Raw genomic sequence first — 24,966 nt, forward strand, 5'->3', positions numbered from 1 at the left:
CATGTGCTGTGTGAGACCGATCACATAATAAAGTTTGCCAACGCAGAAGTTCTTGCTGTAGAGAAGAGCTATCACATGTGCTTGTTCAGAGAAGCTACAGAAACACACAAATGTGAAAGTAGCTTCATCAAGAAAGAACAAAGCCCCACGGTGAATGGATCCTGGATTTCTGTGTTGTAGCGAACAACCATTGCAGGTAGTTAGAGGAGAACCATGGAAAAGCCCTTGGATGTTGGTGTACCAGGTGCATATAATCCTGTGGCCATGAGCTTGATTCCAGTCCATCATCAGCAATGGAGGGTGAAGATTTGATGACTCCAGCCACTTGTGCTAGCAAAAAATCAGAAATTATCAAACAAATGTTGGGCAAAAAGCTCGAGACAGAAGTCAAAAGGCAATTTGTCAAAAATTACTGATTTCCTAAAACTTTTGAGGTTAATTATAGTTATTAGCAAACTCGAAAATAGAGTTAGTTTTGATAATTGTTGTTGTTGTTGTTGTTGTCGTCGTCTTCAGTGCTGAGACTGGTTTGATGCAGCTCTCCATGCTACTCTATCCTGTGCAAGCTTCTTCATCTCCCAGTACCTACTGCAGCCTACATTCTTCTGAATCTGCTTAGTGTATTCATCTCTTGGTCTCCCTCTACGATTTTTACCCTCCACGCTGCCCTCCAATACTAAATTTGTGATCCCTCGATGTCTCAGAACATGTCCTACCAACCGATCCCTTCTTCTAGTCAAGTTGTGCCACAAGCTCCTCTTCTCCGCAATTCTATTCAGTACCTCCTCATTAGTTATGTGATCTACCCATCTAATCTTCAGCATTCTTCTGTAGCACCACATTTCGAAAGCTTCTATTCTCTTCTTGTCTAAACTATTTATCATCCATGTTTCACTTCCATACGTGGCTGCACTCCATACAAATACTTTGAGAAACGACTTCCTGTCATATAAATCTATACTCGATATTAACAAATTTTTCTTCTTCAGAAACGATTTCCTTGCCATTGCCAGTCTACATTTTATATCCTCTCTACTTCAACCATCATCAGTTATATTGCTCCCCAAATAGCAAAACTCCTTTACTACTTTAAGTGTCTCATTTCCTAATCTAATTCCCTCAGCATCACCCGACTTAATTCGACTACATTCCATTATCCTCGTTTTGCTTTTGTTGATGTTCATCTTATATCCTCCTTTCAAGACACTGTCCATTCCATTCAACTGCTCTTCCAAGTCCTTTGCTGTCTCTGACAGAACTACAATGTCATCGGTGAACCTCAAAGTTTTTATTTCTTCTCCATGGATTTTAATACCTACTCCGAACTTTTCTTTTGTTTCCTTTATTGCTTGCTCAATATACAGATTGAATAACATCGGGGAGAAGCTACAACCCTGTCTCACTCCCTTCCCAACCACTGCTTCCCTTTCATACCCCTCGACTCTTATAACTGCCATCTGCCTTCTGTACAAATTGTAAATAGCATTTCGCTCCCGGTATTTTACCCCTGCCACCTTCAGAATTTGAAAGAGAGTATTCCAATCAACATTGTCAAAAGCTTTCTCTAAGTCTAGAAATGTAGGTTTGTCTTTCCTTAATCTTTCTTCTAAGATAAGTCGTAGGGTCAGTATTGCCTCACGTGTTCCAACATTTATACGGAATCCAAACTGATCTTCCCCGAGGCCGGCTTCTATCAGTTTTTCATTCGTCTGTAAAGAATTCGCATTAGTATTTTGCAGCTGTGACTTATTAAACTGATAGTTTGGTAATTTTCACATCTGTCAACACCTGCTTTCTTTGAGATTGGAATTTTTATATTCTTCCTGAAGTCTGAGGGTATTTAACCTGTCTCATACATCTTGCTCACCAGATGGTAGAGTTTTGTCAGGACTGGCTCTCCTAAGGCTGTCAGTAGTTCTAATGGAATGTTGTCTACTCCGGGGGCCTTGTTTCGACTCAGGTCTTTCAGTGCTCTGTCAAACTCTTCACGCAGTATCATATCTCCCATTTCATCTTCATCTACATCCTCTTCCATTTCCATAATATTGTCCTCAAGTACATTGCCCTTGTATAGACCCTCTGTATACTCCTTCCACCTTTTGCTTTCCCTTCTTTTCTTAAAACTGGGTTTCCATCAAAGCTCTTGATATTCATGCAAGTGGTTCTCCTTTCTCCAAAGGTCTCTTTAATTTTCCGGTAGGCAGTATCTATCTTACCCCTAGTGAGATAGGCCTCTACATCCTTACATTTGTCCTCTAGCCATCCCTGCTTAGCCATTTTGCACTTCCTGTCAATATCATTTTTGAGATGTTTGTATTCCTTTTTGCCTGCTTCATTTACTGCATTTTTATATTTTCTCCTTTCATCAATTAAATTCAGTATTTCTTCTGTTACCCAAGGGTTTCTACTAGCCCTCGTCTTTTTACCTATTTGATCCTCTGCTGCCTTCACTATTTCATCCCTCAAAGCTACCCATTCTTCTTCTTCTGCAGTTTCTTCAGTTTTAATCTACAGTTCATAACCAATAGATTGTGGTCAGAGTCCACATATGCCCCTGGAAATGTCTTACAATTTAAAACCTGGATCCTAAATCTCTGTCTTACCATTATATAATCTATCTGATACCTTTTAGTATCTCCAGGATTCTTCCAGGTATACAACCTTCTTTTATGATTCTTGAACCAAGTGTTAGCTATGGTTAAGTTATGCTCTGCGCAAAATTCTACCAGACGGCTTCCTCTTTCATTTCTTAGCCCCAATCCATATTCACCTACTATGTTTCCTTCTCTCCCTTTTCCTACTCTTGAATTCCAGTCACCCATGACTATTAAATTTTCGTCTCCCTTCACTACCTGAATAATTTCTTTGATCTCATCATACATTTCATCAATTTCTTCGTCATCTGCAGAGCTAGTTGGCATATAAACTTGTACTACAGTAGTAGGCGTGGGCTTCGTGTCTATCTTGGCCACAATAATGCGTTCACTATGCTGTTTGTAGTAGCTTACCTGTACTCCTGTTTTTTTATTCATTATTAAACCTACTCCTGCATTACCCCTATTTGATTTTGTATTTATAACCCTGTATTCACCTGACCAAAAGTCTTGTTCCTGCTGCCATCGAACTTCACTAATTCCCACTATATGTAACTTTAACCTATCCATTTCCGTTTTTCAAATTTTATAACCTACCTGCCCGATTAAGGGATCTGACATTCCACGCTCTGATCTGTTGAATGCTAGTTTTCTTTCTCCTGATAACAGTGTCCTCCTGAGTAGTCCCCACCTGGAGATCCGAATGGGGGACTATTTTACCTCCGGAATATTTTAGCCAAGAGGACACCATCATCATTTAATCTTACAGTAAAGCTGCATGCCCTCGGGAAAAATTGTGGCTGTAGTTACCCCTTGCTTTCAGCCGTTCGCAGTACCAGAACAGCAAGGCCATTTTGGTTAGTGTTACAAGGCCAGATCAGTCAATCATCCAGACTGTTGCCCCTGCAACTACTGAAAAGGCTGCTGCTCCCTCTTCAGGAACCACATGTTTGTCTGGCCTCTCAACAGATACCCCTCCGTTGTGGTTGCACCTACGGTACGGCTACCTGTATTGTTGAGGCACGCAAGCCTCTCCACCAACGGCAAGGTCCATGGTTCATGGGGAGGTTGATAATTGTAGATAACAGATACTTCTCTTTAAGGGAAAACTAAATGGGACACAATATTTTTGTTAGACTATTTGCTACAGTAACTAAATCACAGAAGCAGATTTAGTACGAATTACATTATGCACACAATCAGTAACTTCCAAAAATTCTCAAAAATACACATTTATTTGCATTGATATACAATGAAATTCAGGTTGATCTATTGCTTGGCAGTAACTTTGAATCTCAAATGCTGATTTGTTATGAAATAAGTTGTTCGAGTAACACTCATACTAGTAACTTAATGAAAATAAAGTTTTGTAAGCATCTGAAAATTTTCAAATGTAACCTATTTCTCATGTAATTGTACAATGAAAATAAAGAATGATCATTGTGAACAATGATTGTACGTACCTACAAGTTTTTTGGCGTCTTGTAGTACTTTTTGTATTCATATTTAGAATGAATAATTTTTGGTGACATATTTGAGAAACACAGTGATGAAAATCTAACTTTAACAAAAAATCAGTCTTGAACTCAGAAAAGATTTTTTTTGTGACCAGTTTCAGTCTTCAGCACAGTGGTGATTTCCCTTGGTATGAAGATGATCTTTCAAGGTGGAAACAGTCACTTTTTGAAATCAAGGCTGATTATTTTATTAAAATTTGTATTTAAAGCTGTTAACGTTTAATTATAAGTAACAGATTGCTCACTGCAGACAAAATAATAAAGTGTTTTTATTCCCTCTATACAGAAATGGAATTTATCTGGTTAATGCTTTATGATGGGAGGTGTTCAAATGGAGAAATATTAAAGTCATCTCTGAACAAAAGCTTAAAAAATCCTTTATTTTTCCAGACTGCTGTGTGCTTAAGAGGCTCCTGAATTATTCTACCCAGCAGGTACACATTCTAATGCCCCAATGAAAAAGAATGTTTTTGTAATATTCAGGCACAAAATATGGAGGGCTGTTTATAAGTCTGTAGAATGTTTAAGAAATTAAAATGCAAAAATGAGGAGGAGGCTAACAGAACAGACTCTGAAATTTCAGTTGGTGGAAAACATTATGGTTGAATTTATGTTGGACTACCTGCAACCTACTAGGTGGTTGTAATTAAAGTACAACTACTCACAGAGTAGTGGGCTGTAATTATCATATGGTAGCGAAACATTGTAGGTATTCTAATATATTAATGTGGAACCAATTTACAGTGGAAAAAAATTAGTTCCAGTTTCAGTCTCCTGGTTCAAATCTGACACTATGAATGCAAGAAGATGTGTAGAAATGTTTACATATGTAATGGATTAGGAATGGGATGTAGGCAGAGAAGGTCAAACCAGTGAAAAAGACATAATGTTGATGTTATTATTAACCGCTGTTTATACAATTTGTTCAGTATGAACTCCGGAGACATCGGTGATATGCTATACAATGCAAGATTTGCAACTGGTGCCCAAAATTGAAATAATTTTTATCCAGCCTAAATCAGTTCTGCATTGGACCCATTAGGATATCTACCAAGTTTCACTGCCATACGATAACTACAGCCCACACTGGACCTATGTGAGTAGCAGTACTTTAATTATAACCACTCGTATCCTGTGTTAAGTCTGTTTTATACTGGTTTTGGACACTAGATTCATAATGAGAGTATTAACAATGTTGACGACAATTCTGTGTACTATGTTTTTTCTTCATACAGGGAGGTCATATTCCATTTCGGAATACCAGTATTAAAAATTTGACACGGGCATTATTCTCTATGATAGTACGATGTGTAAATATTTTCACGGTTGTTGATAAAATTTTTCATTTGACTGCCTACAGCATATAATTTCAAATCTTATTAACTTACAGTACGAAGGAAATGTCTGCTAAAACATTGTCACATAAGCTACTGAAAGTTGACAAGCTCCATTTTGTAAAAATTGTGTTGGTATATTTTTACAATTGTGCCTGATTTTCTGTGTGTACTGTTATCTTTTACAGGAGTATATAGCCAAACATTTTGGTTTTATGCAGAAACAAATTGGTTATGATATTTTGGCTGAAGATACAATTACAGCTTTGTTGCACAATAATAGAAAATTGCTGGAAAAACACATTACTGCAGCAGAAATTGAGACATTTGTTGGACTGGTGAGAAAGAACATGCACAATTGGGAATCACGTTTCTTGGATTATTTGTCAGATTTATGCATATCAAACAAGAAAGCTATTCCAGTAACACAAGAACTGATATGCAAAAGTGTTCTGAGTCCAAAAAACTCAGATATTCTCATTGAAACAAGGTTAGGCCTTCCACATCATCGGAAAATAACAAGCATTGACTTAAAACTAACCCGTCATAGTAGTTATTGAACCACTTTATTGCATGGGGTTACCATTGTTTAACAGAAAGTCTTATACAGAAGAAGACAGTACTATGTTTCTTTGAAAGGAGGACTGAAGCTGTAACATTCTCCTGGTGTAGTGTGATGATGTAAATGAAGACACTAAAACTAATTCATTGATTCATTTATCAACAGTTCAAATATTTATTTCGCATTTTGCCTGACCAAGTGCGAATGAGTCACATCTGCACCAGTCATTTAAGTTAACCTGATAAAACATCATATACAGTGAAAATTGTTTAACACAAAAAAAAAATCAGTTAATGTGAAATAATACTACAGTTGTAACAAAATCCCATATGACATAATACTTTGTTTTTCTTTTAACACTAAACAAAATTATTTAACAAGTTTAATCTTGGACGAACAAATCTGTCGGCTTTCAGCGGTCATGATGCCACTCAGATTTATTAACTTTCCTTTTTGTTAGACCAAAAAAGTAAACAATTGTTGTTGTTGCTCCTGCTATGCTAATGTTTCTCTTTCGGTAGTGGTGTCATTGAAACATTTCATTCAGCTTTCTAATTTACTAATGAATGTGTCAGACTTAATTAATTGTCTGTCAAAAAACTAAGGTCCAAATAAAAAATGGTAAAGAGTGTGGCTCTGTAACAAAAATTAAAAACTGGAATCAAATTATGACAGTGTTAGAGTGCAGTGTGTTTGAGCCAGAGAAAAAGTTTATGACAACAGCTAAACACAAAGATGCAGACTGAGCTGCTTGTTGGGTTGAAATAAATGAGGTCTCAGTATGGTAGGATGTAATTTGCAGGGGTCTGAAAATATACGTAGATGATACTGAATAATTTTCTGAAAATTTTATGCTGAAAAGGACACTGCAACAAAGTATAACAAATTAAAAAAAAAAAAAAAAAAAACTATATACAGTCTTTCAAAGCATGGTATATGCCTATAGAATTAGTGGAGTAAAATTTGGTTACATCAAAAATATAATATTGATCTCTTCCCCCCTCCATTTTGTGTTAAATGCTTTTCACTGTAAAGTGAGTTGGGTTCCTTATTTTGACTTATTTCACAGGATCAGTTACGGGAGAAGACATTAGGGAGAGTTCATGTATTCTCATTCTGCCCATTCCCCAATCCCCCCCTCATACAGTTGAAGACTGAAGGCTGATAGCCTGCATCTGCACCACTAATCATCATTGAAAGCTTTGCTGCAGATTTCTGATACATTAGGTTTCTATATTTCATATGAAGTTTGCAATTTATAATTCATAATACCAAAGAAAATTATATGTTCAGCTTTAATTCATCTGCTACTAAGATTTTATCGAGAAACATAGTACTTTTATTTTATGATGCAGTTGTAATTATTGAGTGAAATGTCACACCTGTGATTGTTCTTAGTATTCCTTTTAATTGATATATAGAGTTTGTATTTGCTAAATAGTGTAGATTTTAACATCTTGTGTAGATGTTTTAGAATGCATTCAGTTTTGAAAAATACACTGAATACTTGCATGTTACCTCTTATTGGATGTATACTCTGCCATTAAATGATTTTTGTAAGAAATAGTTTATTCAGAATAGGGGGCTCCAGAATATTTATTTGATTTTAAATCAACTTGCATTCCAACTTTTGTTGTTGTTTTGTGTTATTTGACAGTTATAATTGAAGTGTCATGGAATGTAGTACTTCAATACAAGTATAGGAATAGTCATAGAATATTAGCATGATATATGTAATTAAAAGAATATTGTACTTTCTCTTCCAGAAATGCAGCATTATAGCAGTTTAATTGCTTTTTTGTAAGCTTGGCCTTAGTTAACTAATCCAACTTACTACTAAGAATTATGATCTAGATTTCCCTGTTAAGCAATGCCTGGTAATTGTTGTTACTTGTCATTACAGTCCTGTCGCTCTTTGCATTTCATTTATCCATAGCAGTGTTCTGCAGATAAAGTGAAATATTATTTCCAAATTACATGATAGAAATACTATTTCTGTATGCCTCTTGACCTCTGCTGGGGCTCAGGTAGTAATGGCTGTAAACATAAAGTCTGTACTTATTTCAGTGAGTATGACGGGCATAACAATTGTCATACATTACAGAGAACAGTAATCTCGGCTTAACGTCCTGAATCTTGAGGAAGGTGCTAACCTCTATAAAGAAATCTCAGTGTCACAGTGTGCCATGTCCTGAGGGGGTGGGCAGTCAATGAGGCAGAACATTTGTTGGCAGGCAATATTTAGGACATCTACCATGTGCTAGTTGGCCATTAAAATAGCAACACTATGAAGGTGGCATCCAGTAACTGCCAGTTAGCACATTGTGCATTACATGCTTGGATGTGCAAGAGTGTTACACTGCAGCCGAACAAAGTAGGTAGGAGTAACACCATCTTCATTCTGTGTAGAAGGAAAGATTATAGACAGTGAGTTTCTCATTCAGAAGTCATAGGTTAATGTTGTTTGTTTGTTAACAAAGTGAAGTTGTGCCTCTTGTAAGAACTAGAAAGATCTAGCGGCACATATTATAATTTGGCTGCTGTAGCCTCTAAAGACTGAGGTTTATCGTTCTGTGTTATTGATGCTGGCTTTGCTCGGGAATAGAAATTGATGGGTGCAGGAGGGTCATACTCGATACCATGCTGGACCTCGACAGTCCCTCGTGACTAGTATCTGAGAGGACAGGCATATTTTTACGTCAGCTGTGTAGTAACATTCAGCCATATCCTGTACTTCAAGTCGGGAAATAGACTCGTGTGCAGCGAGATAAGTATCCACACAGACAGTGCTGCCACATCTAGAATGTCAGAGATTGTGGACATGACAACCATAATTGAGGTTTCCCTCGACATAGCAATGAAGCAGTGGAGAGAGGCGTGGTGCATCTTATGATGCTGGAGACGAGAATGGCACTTCATTATCTTATAGGATGAGTCTGGTTCTGTGTATGACGTTATGGTGAATGTATTCATATGTGGAGGCTCTGTGGAGAATGAACGTTGCTAGGTCGTATTCGTCATTGTCATATGGGTCAAGTACCTGTTGTGAGGTTTTTGGGGGTGACATTGGGTACAAAAGACCACCTCTGGTTCGCTTAGCTGGTGATTAGCAGAGCAGCCATTACATTTATGACGTGACACATTAAGGCATGTAGCTACGTCTTACCTCCAACTTCCCAGTGACATTACATTTTGACAGTGTAATTCGTTACTATCATTGCCTGTTCTCTCTCGACATACCTGGACATGAAGGGTTTTTGACCGATGTCCTGAGCTACAAGTTCTCCAGATTTTTCACAAGTTGAAATCAACCGATTCAGTTGCTGAGGGACTGATATGCCACCACTCAACGGCCACTATGATTGATGAAGTTTGGCATGGAATTGAAGCAGCATCAAATGGTGTACCTGTATTTTTCATCCAAGCCCAGTTCAACTCGTTGCCCAGCTGGGTTAGAGCCACTGTTGCTGACTCTGTGTACTAAATTTCTCACATTTATACCCTCATATTACCGACAAATTTAGTCATATATTCCCACATATACATCTACAGCCATACTCCACAATCCACTGTACGGTGCATGGCAGAGGGTATCCTGTACCACAACTAATAGATTCCTTTTCTGTTCCACTCACAGGTAAAGTGAGGGAAAAATAACTGTCTATATGCCTCCGTATGAGCCCTAATTTCCTTGGGCAAAATGTATGTTGGTGGGAGTAGGATCATTCTGCAGTCAACTTCAAATGCTGGTTCTCTCAACTTTCTCAGTAGTGTTCTTCGAAATGAATGTCTTCTGCCTTACAGGGATTCCCACTTGAGCTCCCGAAGCGTATCTGTAACACTTGAGTGCTGATCGAACCTACTGGCAATAAATCTAGGAGCTCACCTCTGAATTGCTTTGATGTCTCGTTTCAATCTGACCTGGTGCAGATACCAAACACCAAAGCAATACTCAAGAATGGGTCACATTAGTGTCCTATATGCCGTCTGCTTTACAGATGAACTGCACTTTCCTAAAATTCTCTCGATAAACCTAAATCAACCATTTGCCTTCCCTACCACAATCCTCACGTGCTTGTTCCATTTCATATAGCTTCACAGTGTTATCCCCAGATATTTAAACAATGTCACTGTGTCAAGCAGTACATTACTAATGTTGTATTCAAACATTATGTGTGTTTTTTTCCTACTCATCTGCATTAACTTACATTTTTCTACATTAAAAACCAGCTGTCATTCATCACACCAACTAGAAATTTTATCAAGGTCATCTTGTATCAACCTACAGTCACGTATCTTCAACACCTTCCTATACACCACAGCATCATCATTGAACAACTGCAGATTGCTGCCTATCCTGTGTGCCAGGTCATTTACGAAATGCTATCCAAAATTTTCGGGACTGGTGCTGCCATCTGTTGAAAACCTTACGTTTGGACTAACGGTCACCAGGACCCTCGAAGTAGTTTCCATCCACACGTACACACCTGTCCCAGCGCTTCTGCCACTGGTCAAACGTTTTCTGGAAGTCCTGTTCTTTGAGGGTGTTTATCACCGCCAGAGATGCTTCTTGAATCCTCTCTAGAGTGTCGAACTGATGGCTTTTCAACTTGAGTTTCAGTTTTTGGAATAATGGGAAGTCGCAAGACGCCAAATCTGGTGAGTACGGTTGGTGGAGTACAACTGCCATGTTGTTTTTTGCCAAAAAGGTTCTGGTGAGCAAGGACGTAACAGGACACATTGTCATGATGCAACAGCTAGTTCCCTTGACGACAAAGTTTGGGCCGTCGTCGCTGCACGTTTTCACGGAGCCGTCGCAAAACATCACAGTAGTACACAGAATTCACTGTTTGGTTGGGTGGGACGAATTTTTTGTGCACAATTCCCTTGGTATCAAAGAATATGATGATCATGCTCTTCACTTTGCTCTTCTCCTGTCTCGCTTTTTTGGGTCTTAGAGAGCCTGTCCTCTTCCACTGGGATGATTATTGCTTTGTCTCTGGGTCATAACCATAACTCCAGCTCTCTTCCCTGGTGATAACCCGTGACAAGAAGGTTGGATCATCAGATGCAGTCTGATGAACGTCCGTGCACACTTCAACATACTGTGCCTTCTGATAGTCAGTCAAGATCCTTGGCACAAATTTTGCGGCAACACGATGCGTGCCCAATTTATCACTCAACATTCGTTGACATGTCCCATAACCTATACCCACTTCATCGTCAAGGTCTTGAATGGTTCGACATCAATCCGCTTGAACCAGTTGTTGAAGTTTGACAACAGTGTCTGGCGTTGTGTGGCTAACGGGCCTTCGAGTGTGAGCATCATCTTCGACGTCTGTATGGCATGCCACTCAAACACACGTGTACGGCCTGTGCTCTGTCCCCCAAACATTTGCTGAATCATTGCAAGGGTCTCCATAGCATTTTTCTCAAGATTCGCACAGAATTTGATGCACACATGCTGTTCTGTTCGCGGATCCATCGTTAAATTGCCACACGCCAAACACAGAGTATTACAGAAATCACTGTGGACATGCAGCACGTCCTCCGAGCTGAATGCCACTCCGCTCATTGACTCATCAGATATGCAGTTCTCTCCACCTAGCGGTGCAAAGATCTACTACTCCTACTTTCCAGATGGCAGCACCAGTCCCGAAAAGTATGGATTCCACCTTTTATGTATATAGAAAATAGCAATGGTCCTATCACACTTCCCATTCTTTGCTCTCCTTCCTGGTGTAGCTGTTTTAATGGCCTGCCGTGTGTTAGCCTTGCTCAGATGTGTATAGCTTTGCGTGGCAACATGTATTACCCTTGATGCCAGAGAAACACTGTAGGATGCACTAATTGAAATAAAACAAACTCCCATTGGAGATTATGGACCAGTGTGCAACCAGCTGAGGGAATGAAGGAAGACTGTTCTTGAAAACAGTTATCTTCAAATGTTATTTCTCATTGTAGCAGGACATGACAAATGCTATGGAATGTATTTCCACGTAGTAGAGAGAGATGGTGAGTGTCATCTTTTTACATCCAATAAGGAGTAGATGAGCTTACAGGGAATATGAAATCTTGAAGGTTTCCAAAGTGGAACCCTGTCAGGTGAAACAAATGTTAAGTCTTAATAGGTAAACCACCACTCACATTGGGATGACTACACACAACACCCTTAAGATTAGCAAGCATATGGTAACACACAGAGATATTATGCATATTCATATATCTGAACTGAAAGATAAATGGGAAGAAAAATGATTTTTAGATGTGCACAGTATCGTAGAGAGAGTAAACAGAATTGGTGAAAAGAAACAGCAGCATTCATTCTTACCTTCGACACTTTAACTTCAGCTGGGTACATTGAAATGTGCTCTGTCTTGGAGTATAGCCCTGTATTCCAAATACCATATGTTGTTATAGCAGTGAAACATTCATACTTGCTGCAAATGCATACAGAGACAAAGCAACCTACAGAAAATGTGGATGATCCTCCTCTCTAGTTCGTACAAATATTGCTAGTATCCATCCAATGCGGGCTAAAGACTGATGTATTTGTTGAGCAGTGAAGGGGAGAGGAAATCGGGGATCATAGTTCACTAAATGAGGATCATTTGGTGAAGAAAGGAAGGTATTTAAAGCAATGCAATTTTCAGTTGTTTGCTATTTAATTTGCATCAAAAACATTAACTCAAGAAGAATAAGTATAGCAAATTTGATGTTTAACACAAGGGTGTAATAAGTTTCACCTTTGTCATTCATGAGGCCCTGCACAAGTTTAAACTGTGCTGAGCTATGCAACTTGCAACATTCGACACTTGGGTGCTGCATAGCTCTGACTAGTGAGGAGGTAACTCCAGTAGTCAGGTAGTGTGAAATGGTGCATTGACACCACCGAGCATTTGGTGATGGAGGAGTGAGGTGCATACACACATGTATAACCACCTGATGGATAGGTGACTGTGATCCCTTTAAAGTGATGGTGGTGAGATCTGTTTGATTACAAAGAGCCTGCCAATAACCACACGAATTATGGCCCTGATAAGATGCAGAAATAGCTTGGTTTCCCCAAAGAAAAAGAATTGAAGAGATGATGGTTCATATAGAAAACTGGACTGTGAAATCAAATAGAGCATTTGCAGTTTAATTGTGCAATTTAATTTCCATTTGTTCTTGTTTCACTCATTTACTTATATATTTCCTTCATAAATAAGAATTGGCTTTTAACTTTTTCCTGATGTAAATCCTACTATCTTCAAACGTTCCCATCTGAGAAACCACCACCGTATTTCTGTTTGTGTTACTGCTAACATAACCAGCAGAAATTATGAATTGCCTCTTACAGATATATTCATGGGCTCAGACAGCAAATACAGAAGTACACAAAGCTGACCACCAGCCAATATGGATGTGAACAGGAAAGTCTAATGTTCGCAGTATTTGTGTAGTAGTGGGCTGCCTACAACATGGCAGTTATGGAGCATACTTTATGAACACTGCAGGGTGCCCTTTTTACTCAAGGCTTTAGCCAGTTTGGAATTATGCAGGACACTGACTTGTGCTCCTAGTGATATTTGTAAACATTCATTTTATTCTATTTTAGAGACATCAATAGCTTCACTTTAGACCAGGATATTACAGCTAGAGTACCCATCCGCAGTCAGTGGTCAGAAAATGCTGATGTGCAGGCAGTTAGGGTGCCAGTTACTTGCAGGCTGAGATGGGCAAACAACTATCTTTCGTGCAGGCACATGACAATGTGACTAATGACTTTATGACAACATAACAAATACAGTTATAAAAGGATGCATTCAACAGAAAATTCAGTCTTTGTAACAAATACCTTCAGTTTATTATGTTTGTGAAACATGACGTTTCCCAGCCAAAATTAATGCCTGTGATACAGAGTGGTATATGGTCTTGAGAGGACTGCCTTGAATTAGGATTGATCAAATGCATAAGTATCTCATATGCTCCAATTCTGTGAATGCTCTATACATTCTCACCAAGAGTTACCCAAGAGAGAAAGTTGTCCAGCATATTCAGGACACCCTACTCCATTTTAAGACAGAACATCATGTGCATCTGGGAAACTGAGAGGTTGAAAGTACAAAAAAATAAATTAAGCATAGTTAAACAGACAGTCTGTTCATGGGGAATCTTCTACGAAAACAAACACCTCAACAATATTACACACGAGGCATTGCTGCCTAACATATGACTGCCTTCTGTGGTGAAAGAAACCATTTGTTTGTGGAGCTTGTCTGTACCAGATTCTGTGTGCATTTTTTAAAACTAATTGCATTTTTATGCTGTTAAGAGGCTGTCCTTAGATTTGACAGGGAACCCACAATCTATTTTGGATGATGGTGAGGTGTGACACAAATTTTAAAGCCCCTTGTGTGTCAGGAGCCCTTACTAAACTGATATGGAGGACATTTATTTGTTACAGAGTGGGACACTCATCTGTTACTTTGTTAGTAGGTAACCAACAACAGTCTGACTTGGTTTGGTAGCAGGTCTTTTCTTTATAGCAGGCAAATTATTATTTACAACTGCTTCATGTTTTTAGCATATTGTCTTTTAAAGGTCCATGTAATGAATACTTTACCACATCTCTGATTATTTTGTACAAGGATATTGATGACAGATTGTTAAGCACCCCCAAAATAATAAACAATCTGTTGTATTCTTTCAGTGTTTCAGTGAACAAAATTTCTTGCGCCTAAATTCAGGTAATTTCGATCCCTTACTATTACAATCGGAGGGTGGAATGTCAGATCCCTTAATCGGGGAGGTAGGTTAGAAAATTTAAAAAGGGAAATGGATAGGTTAAAGTTAGATATAGTGGGAATTAGTGAAGTTCGGTGGCAGGAGGAACAAGACTTTTGGTCAGGTGATTACAGGGTTATAAATACAAAATCAAATAGGGGTAATGCAGGAGTAGGTTTAATAATGAATAAAAAAATAGGAGTGCAGGTTAGGTACTACAAAAAGCATAGTGAACGCATTATTGTGGCCAAGATAGACACAAAGCCCATGCCTACTACAGTAGTACAAGTTTATATGCCAACTAGCACTGCAGATGATGAAGAAATAGATGAAATGTATGACGAGATAAAAGAAATTATTCAGGTAGTGAAGGGAGACGAAAATTTAATAGTCATGGGTGACTGGAATTCGTCAGTAGGAAAAGGGAGAGAAGGAAACATAGTAGGTGAATATGGATTGGGGGGAAGAAATGAAAGAGGAAGCCGCCTTGTAGAATTTTGCACAGAGCATAACTTAATCATAGCTAACACTTGGTTCAAGAATCATAAAAGAAGGTTGTATACCTGGAAGAATCCTGGAGATACTAAAAGGTATCAGATAGATTATATAATGGTAAGACAGAGATTTAGGAACCAGGTTTTAAATTGTAAGACATTTCCAGGGGAAGATGTGGATTCTGACCACAATCTATTGGTTATGAACTGCAGATTGAAACTGAAGAAACTGCAAAAAGGTGGGAATCTAAGGAGATGGGACATGGATAAACTGAAAGAACCAGAGGTTGTAGAGAGTTTCAGGGAGAGCATAAGGGAATAATTGACAGGAATGGGGGAAAGCAATACAGTAGAAGAAGAATGGGTAGCTCTGAGAGATGAAGTAGTGAAGGCAGCAGACGATCAAGTAGGTAAAAAGGCGAGGGCTAATAGAAATCCTTGGGTAACAGAAGAAATATTGAATTTAATTGATGAAAGGAGAAAATATAAAAATGCATTAAATGAAGCAGGCAAAAAGGAATACAAACATCTCAAAAATGAGATCGACAGGAAGTGCAAAATGGCTAAGCAGGGATGGCTAGAGGACAAATGTAAGGATGTAGAGGCTTATCTCACTAGGGGTAAGATAGATACTGCCTACAGGAAAATTAGAGAGACCTTTGGAGGAAAGAGAGCCACTTGTATGAATATCAAGAGCTCAGATGGAAACCCAGTTCTAAGCAAAGAGGGGAAAGCAGAAAGGTGGAAGGTGTATATAGAGGGTCTACACAAGGGCGATGTACTTGAGGACAATATTATGGAAATGGAAGAGGATGTAGATGAAGGTGAAATGGGAGATACGATACTGCATGAAGAGTTTGACAGAGCACTGAAAGACCTGAGTCGAAACAAGGCCCCGGGAGTAGACAACATTCCATTAGAACTACTGATGGCCTTGGGAGAGCCAGTCATGACAAAACTCTACCATCTGGTGAGCAAGATGTATGAGACAGGCGAAATACCCTCAGACTTCAAGAAGAATATAATAATTCCAATCCCAAAGAAAGCAGGTGTTGACAGATGTGAAAATTACCGAACTATCAGTTTAATAAGTCACAGCTGCAAAATACTAACGCAAATTCTTTACAGACGAATGGAAAAACTTGTAGAAGCGGACCTCGGGGAAGATCAGTTTGGATTCCATATAAATGTTGGAACACGTGAGGCAATACTAACCTTACGACTTATCTTCTAGCATTTGTAGACTTGGAGAAGGCTTTTGACAATGTTAACTGGAATACTCTTTCAAATTCTGAAGGTGGCAGGTATAAAATACAGGGAGTGAAAGGCTATTTACAATTTGTACAGAAATCAGATGGCAGTAATAAGAGTCGAGGGGCATGAAAGGGAAGCAGTGGTTGGGAAAGAAGTGAGACAGGGTTGTAGCCTCTCCCCGATGTTATTCAGTCTGTATATTGAGCAAGCAGTAAAGGAAACAAAAGAAAAATTCGGAGTAGGTATTAAAATTCATGGAGAAGAAGTAAAAATTTTGAGGTTCGCCGATGACATTGTAATTCTGTCAGAGACAGCAAAGGACTTGGAAGAGCAGTTGAGCGGAATGGACAGTTTCTTGAAAGGAGGATGTAAGATGAACATCAACAAAAGCAAAACGAGGATAATGGAATGTAGTCAAATTAAATCGGGTGATGCTGAGGGAATTAGATTAGGAAATGAGACACTTAAAGTAGTAAAGGAGTTTTGCTATTTAGGGAGTAAAATAACTGATGATGGTCGAAGTAGAGAGGATATAAAATGTAGACTGGCAATGGCAAGGAAATCGTTTCTGAAGAAGAGAAATTTGTTAACATCGAGTATAGATTTAAGTGTCAGGAAGTCGTTTCTGAAAGTATTTGTATGGAGTGTAGCCATGTATTGAAGTGAAACATGGACGATAACTAGTTTGGACAAGAAGAGAATAGAAGCTTTTGAAATGTGGTGCTACAGAAGAATGCTGAAGATTAGGTGGGTGGATCACATAACTAATGTGGAGGTATTGAATAGGATTGGGGAGAAGAGAAGTTTGTGGCACAACTTGACTAGAAGAAGGGATCGGTTGGTAGGACATGTTTTGAGGCATCAAGGGATCACAAATTTAGCATTAGAGGGCAGCATGGAGGATAAAAATCGCAGAGGGAGACCAAGAGATGAATACACTAAGCAGATTCAGAAGGATGTAGGTTGCAGTAGGTACTGGGAGATGAAGAAGCTTGCACAGGATAGAGTAGCATGGAGAGCTGCATCAAACCAGTCTCAGGACTGAAGACCACAACAACAACAACAACAACAACAACAACTATTACAATTATGATTGTACTATTAATTGATTCTTTCTTATGTGATGATGTGCTAATTTCCGATGGTGTAACATACTTTTTGCAACACTTTATACCATCAAAAGATACAGTGACTTTGTCATATGCAACATTATAAATAATTTCAGTATCATTATGTGAGTATGACTTTAATAAACAGTTATTGATAACTAGTTTTTTGTGTGTTATTGCTATATAATTTGTGTTTGCTGCCATTTATTGTTATATTGCTCCATCCATCACACTCTGTGACCACATTGATAGGTAATGTTTCCATATTTCAGAATTACAGTTGCTTTCTTTATCTAAGAAGTAAATATTATTGTAAGCTCAATTTTTTTATTTGACTGGCATTTCTTACTTTTTGTTTCTTATTGTGAAACCCTCCATAGGTATGTGGCTTTTAATTGTTCTCTTACCTCCCACCTGTTTAATTTGTTAAGCCCTTACAATCATGTGTATCGTACTGTGTACAATATGTTGTGTCATTTTAACCATAACCTGTCTCAGAATTAAAATTTAATCAGACTGTGTGTGTGTGGGTGGGGGGGTCTTTGTATTTTGTCATTGAAAAAAATCATTGTGAAATTCTATATTCTTGCTGTAATCCTGATTAAAAACTGAAATATATGTACAACCAGTTTTTCATGTGAATGCTAATGTGTAATTTGTTATTTGGAAAATTATTTTTCGTGGGTGTGGTTAAGATCCTCACAATTTAATAACTTCCATTTATATACTTTGACTACAGAATGATGAAAACCCATTTGGAAGTTGAAGATGGGAGCATCCTTGATGAATCAGAGGGAGAAGTTGAACCTATGGTCACTATTGAAGAAGAGGAGGACGTGTTATTACTGTGGAACAATAGACAGGTGCATAGATGATAAATTTTGTGTTTGACGCATTACTTCATTCAACACTTCGTGTAAAGTATTGTGAGGCTTTCTGCGCCTTTAACCTAAACTGTTGAGCATTCTTGTCAGTTTCTCTCCGATTAACGTTGGAATTTGTATACAATTGTGATTAGAAATTATTCTTACCATTGTTCTTTCATAGTGTTCAGGCTGTTCTAACCATTTATGATTATTATTCGTAAAAACAAATATTGTAGTTGTAATGCTTTTGGATTAAAGGAGACCATACACTCTACGGCAGAAGCATTGAGTTGTCTATAAGCGCACACAAAAGAAAGAACACCTTCTAGATTACAGAGTTATCCTTTGACCTGCTAGAGTATCACACACACACACACACACACACACACACACACACACACACACACAAATGCATGTGCCCCTACATGGTGTTTGCTCAACAAACAGTGACAATGCTGTATTTTATGGGGTGGACTGGTTGTGGTAGGGGTAGTGTGGGATGGGGTGGGCAGAGGGAGAGGGTCTGAGGGCGGTGAGTAGCAGCTCAGAGGGAGGAAATTGATTTGATGGCTAGGAATGTAAGAGGTAGGGGTGGCAGTTGTATGGGCATGTAATGCACAATTTTAGAGGCAGGTGGACAGTGATACATGCTGAAGGTCATATGGGGACACGAATTGGGTGGGAGTGACAAGATGCAGGAAGGGGAAACTGTTGAGTGGAGAGTGTAGGGACAGGTCGTTATCTGAGATTGGGGCGAGGATGATTGTGGGAGCAGAGGATGTTGTAAGGATAACTCCCATCCTTGTAGTTCTGAGAAGCCGGTGGTGGAGGGAAGCATTCAAATGGACCAGGTTGTGAAGCAGGCATTGAAATTGAGCATGTTGTGTTGAGCTGCATGCTGTGCCAACGGATGATCAACTTTATTCTTGGCAACATTTTGGTGGTGGCCATTCGTCATGGTGTACAGCTGGTTGTTCGTCGTACCAAAATTTAAAGCTGTGCAGTGTGGAACACCTCCTAAAGTGGTGTTCCATTCCCCACCCATCCTAAACAACATATGAGTCCATCCCTATTCCCATCCTCTTGCCACAGGGATCATGTCCCTGTGGAAGACCAAGGAGCAAGACCTGCCCAGTTCACCCACTCAGCATCTCCTACTCCACTCCTGCCACAGGATTGTTCTATCCCATGAGAGGCTGTACCACCAGTGAAAACTGCCATGTCATATACCAGCTCAGCCACAAACACTGCACAGCTTTTAATGTTGGTATGACTAACAACCAGTGTCCACCATGATGAATGGCCACCGCCAAATTGTTGCCAAGAACAAAGTTGACCACCCTGTGGCACAACATGCTGAACTTCAATGGTTGGTTTCCAAACTAGGCCATCTGTGTCCTTCCCTCTACCACCAGCTTCTCAGAACTGCACAGATGGGAGTTATCGTTACAACACATCCTCATTTCCTGTAATTGCCCAGGCCTCAATTTCAGGTAACCCACTCTCACCGTACCCTCCACTTAACAGTTTCCCCTTCTTCTGTTCTGTCACTCCCTCCTATTTTATGTCTCCATGGTGCCCTCAGCGTCCGTCGCTCCCCACCAGCCACTACAATTGTGTATTACATGTGTAGCTCATATACCTGCCACTGCTATCCACACCACAACCAGTCCACTGGCGGAAACACAGCCATTGGCACTATCAGTCCAGCTGGCACCATGCAGAGGTATAGTGTGTGTGTGTGTGTGTGTGTGTGTGTGTGTGTGTGTGTGTAAATCATTTTTTTGTTCTAGCTTGTCAAAGGAAAACTCCGAAAGTTGCAAGTTTCCTTTCTTTTGTGTTTGCCAGTCGATAGCTCAGCACTTCTTCAATCGGTCTCCTTTAATCTAGTATTTACATTCTACAAGAACTTTCCTACATTTATTTTAGTTGTAATATTTATTCTTGTTTCCTTATATTTATGTTGTTGTTCCTGTTGTGGTCTTCAGTTCGAAGATTGATTTGATGTAGCTCTACATGCTACTCTATCCTATGAAAGCCGCTTCATCTCTGAATAACTGCTGCAACCTACGTCCTTCTGAATCTGCTTTCTGTATTCATCTCTTGATCTCCCTCTGTGACTCTGCCCCCCCCCCCCCCCCCAAAACACACACACACACATACACACACACACACACACACACACACACACACACACATATTTCCCTCCAGTACTAAATTGGTGATCCCTTGATGATGTCTCAGAATGTGTCCTATCAACTGATCCCTTCATCTAGTCAAGTTGTGCCACTTATTTCTTTTCTCCCCAATTATATTCAGTACCTCCTCTGTAGTTAAGCGATCTGCCCATCTAATCTTCAGCATTCTTCTGCAGCACCACATTTCAAAAGTTTCTATTCTTGTGTTGTCTGAACTGCTTATTGTGCATATTTTACTTCCGTATATGGCAACACTCCAGACAAATACCTTCAGAAAAGATTTCCTAACACTTAAATCTGTATGTGCTGTTAACATATTTCTTTTCTTCAGTCCACTTTTCTTGCCAGTGCCAGTCTACATTTTATATCCTCTCTACTTTGGCCATCATCAGTCTTTTTTCTCCCCACACAGCAAAACTCATTTCCTACCTTCATTGCCTCGTTAGCTATTCTTATCATCTTATATCCTCCTTTCATGACACTGTCTCTCCCATTTAACAGCTCTTCCAAGTCCATTGAAGTCTCTGACAGAATTATATTGTCAGTGGCAAACCACAAAGTTTTTATGTCTTCAAGTACCTACTGCAATTTTTCCTTTGGTTTCCTTTCCTGCTTGCTCAATTTACAGATTGAATAACATTGGTTATAGGTTACAACCCTGTCTCACTCCCTTCTCAACCACTGTGCCCCTTTCATGTTCTTCATCTCTTATAACTGCAGTCTGGTTTATGTACAAGTTGTAAAGCCTTTCACTCCATGTATTTTACAACTGCTACCTAAAAGTTTCAGAGGGAATATTCCAGTAAGCATTGTCAAAAGATTTCTCCAAGTCTATAGATGCTATAACCACAGGTTTGCCTTTCCTTAACCTATCATGTGAAGTAAGTCATAGGGTTAGTATCATTTTGCACGTTCCTACATTTCTCTGGATTTCAAACTTACCGTATTTACTCGAATTTAAGCCGCACTCGAATCTAAGCCGCACCTGAAAAATGAGACTCGCAATCGTGGGAAAAAAAAAAAAAAAAAAAATTCCCGAATCTAAGCCGCACCTGAAATCTGAGACTCGAAATTCAAGGGGAGAGAAAAGTTTTAGGCCGCACCTCCAAATCGAAACAAAGTTGGTCCATTGTAATATGAGACACAATTTAGGTCAAATGAATGACGATACAGCTATAGTAGTTTGGTTCGAGTCGTAAGCTTAGCAGTTAAGCTTTACCAGGTAGCCGTTGCTAAGCGTCAGGCGCTCCGTCCGTATTTATACGGGTGAAAAAGGAATTTCACGTGCTTCGTCTGGTTTGAATTGATTGATTATTTTTCTGTGATCTGATAAGTGCCGTTCTCTTTGTTATACGTGTTTACGTCACTCAAAGCTGAAAATGCATTACTGTACTGTGTCATGCATTGTTTGTCGCATTCAGATAATGAGTGTTTACGACCTGTCGCCGCTCGCGGCATTGCTTGCTTTTGTGCGCGCTACCGCCGCTTACAATTTTTTTAAAAAAAGAGAGGAATCGTCTCATTAGCGAAACAGTTGCAAGAGACTGCTATTTGTTGTTACTTACACTGCTGCTTTCTTTGATAATAATCAACAAGAACCAAATAATAGACTGCGTACGATAGAAGATGTTCTGAACGAGAATTTAGCGAACATTTTTCTCCGTTTGAAAGTCTTTGCAGGCGCCTCTTTAGTACATTACATTCTGCACAGAAATTAGAGTTATCTTACAAGGGGAGGCTGCCAATTGTGAAATTCAGATTCGATTCATACTGCGCATAATAAAAGCTCATAGCCAGAGGTATAATGTGGCAAAGCACGAAGATGCACTTCTCAGCCGTTGTCGAGAAAATTGACAGTTAAAAGAAACCTTTGTGGTGAAATACTCCCTACGGTTACTAATTTTCTTCACCGTCGTGGTGCAGCGGTAAGCGGTCGGATTTGTAAAATATATATATATATATATATATAAAATTCCCGGCAATCAGTTGCAACAATTATGCATATAATAAGTTGTTGAAAGTCGTTTGTCGTGGAAAAACTGGCGACTTCGAACATCATTATGTTTTCTGCAAACAAAGTTGTATTTCACGAATGTTATTAATTATCTTCATAATTTTAACCATGTATAGTTAACGGAAGACGTAGAAACGATATTCCAAAACGAATACGTATAGAGTAAGTTAAATGTTCGAATTAGAATAGACCCCACGAACTCAAACTTGCTGTGGCAGGTATGAAATATAAACTCCGTTACTCGCTCGTTACACTCGAAGGACAGATGTTGAATGGGCCGAAACGAGCCGCCGCATAACAGCGTAGTTGCCTGCTAACTTCGAAAGAAGGCAGATGCGGTCCCTAGCGCAACTTACATCATCGTCGAAAATCAGTGCAGACGGGAGAGCTTTGGTACACCCTGTTAAACAAACGGAAAAATGCATATATATATAGACACACACACACACACACACACACACACACACACACACACACACAATATTTGAATTACAAAAAACTAATAATAAAAAAAAATTGCATGGCACGAGATTTGAACCGGTGACCTTCGAATTACGAACCCGAGCGCTTACCGCTGCGCCACGACGCTGTAGAAAATTATTGATCGTAGGGAGTATTTCACCGCAACGGTTTCTTTTAACTGTCGATTTTCTCAACAACGGCTAAGAAATGCATCTTGGTGCTTTGCCACATTACACCTCTGGCCATGAGCTTTTATTATGCGCAGTATGAATCGAATCTGAATTTCACAATTGGCGGCCTCCCCTTGTTAGATTAAAAAGTCTAGTCAATTGCCGTGTTTCAATTCTGACTGTATCACTATTCGGCATAAGAATAATACGAATATAAACATGACATGATATGTATTTTCGTCCGTGCTTGCTGTTGTCTCACTCTAGTTTCGTAGTTTATTAGGCAGACAGGATTTAAATGAGATAGCAGCAAACACAAAAGAATACATGGGAAAATGTTTATATTCGTATTATTATTATGGTGAAGAGAATACTGCATGTGATTCACAATTCATAAAAGTTCCTATTAGCAACCATCTCTTCTCACAGGTAGGAAAAAATTCAGAACGCAGAGTAGGCCATATTTACAAACATCCCAATCAGTCTTGCCAGTCGGATTTTCGTAGTGCATTGAAATGCTGCTACATTCGAAGTTGAACAATACGGAATTTGTTTTTACTTCGTTGGATAATGTATGAAAATGCAGTGGTCGAAACTCAGGGCGGAGAAAAAAGGCTCGTCTTCGACCTTTTTTCTTTAAAATTTATTTACTGACGCAGAGGTTTTGGTGCCAGTGTTTATCTTTGTGCCTGCGAAGCGCTACATATATTCGACGACAGAAGTTAGTTGTGGCGGCACCTACCAACATTTTTCAGAACTTCTGCTTTGCACTCAATTCTAAGCCGCAGGCGGTTTTTTGGATTACAAAAACCGGAAAAAAAGTGCGGCTTAGATTCGAGTAAATACGGTATGTTCCACGAGGTCGGCTTCTACCAGTTTTTCCATTCTTCTGTAAAGAATTCCTGTTAGTATTTTGCAACCATGACCTAATAGTTCGGTAAAATTAACACATGTTAGCACCTGCTTTCTTTGGAATTGGAATTATTAAATTCTTCTTAATGTCTGAGGTATTTCGCCTGTCTCATACTTCTTGCACACCAGATGGAAGAGTTTTGTTGTGGCTGGCTCTCCCAAGGCTGTCAATGGGTCCGACAGAATCTCGTCTACTCCAGGGGACTTGTTTCAACTTAGGCCTTTCCCTTTCTATAATGTTGCCTTCAAGTTTATCTCCTTTGTATAGACCCTTTATATACTCCTTCCACCTTTCAGCTTTCCTTTATTATTAGACAAAAAAATGTTACATATCTACAGTTATTTTTCTCATCCATGTGTAATAGTTTCAAAGCTATGTTTTCAAGGTTCTGTTGTAATATATTTTTGAAAGGGAGACTGAAATTTCATTGAAAGTTGTAGAAGCAGAATCCATTATCTGTACTTACAGCTAACATGAATCACATGCATGGTAAATTGTGTAAGGCCTTTCTCAGTCTTGAATGAAGCTCTTTGCTCTTAGTTATCCCTGATTAATTTATTTACTTTGCATCTTTTTAAAAGTAATGCAAAATATTTACAGATGATTCTGCATCATATCTCTATTTTTATAATGACTCATGGACTGTACACATGCCATATATAAATAATAAGATCTCTCTTACTGTTAAGTTATTTGTTGAACTACAGCTT

The 24,966-nt window shown here is 39.0% G+C and overlaps 1 protein-coding gene across 1 annotated transcript in view; it reads left to right on the forward strand.

Moving 5' to 3' along the window:
- LOC124721161 (inositol 1,4,5-trisphosphate receptor) overlaps positions 1-24,966 on the forward strand; it is a 360,416-nt gene that overhangs the window by 91,351 nt on the left and 244,099 nt on the right. Inside the window, exons 12-13 of the mRNA XM_047245990.1 lie at positions 5,634-5,935; positions 18,373-18,496. Coding sequence (XP_047101946.1) covers positions 5,634-5,935; positions 18,373-18,496 — 426 coding nt within the window. The remainder of the gene's footprint in view (positions 1-5,633; positions 5,936-18,372; positions 18,497-24,966) is intronic.

Source organism: Schistocerca piceifrons, chromosome X (genome assembly GCF_021461385.2).
Source record: "Schistocerca piceifrons isolate TAMUIC-IGC-003096 chromosome X, iqSchPice1.1, whole genome shotgun sequence".
Classification (NCBI taxonomy): Eukaryota; Metazoa; Arthropoda; class Insecta; order Orthoptera; family Acrididae; genus Schistocerca; species Schistocerca piceifrons.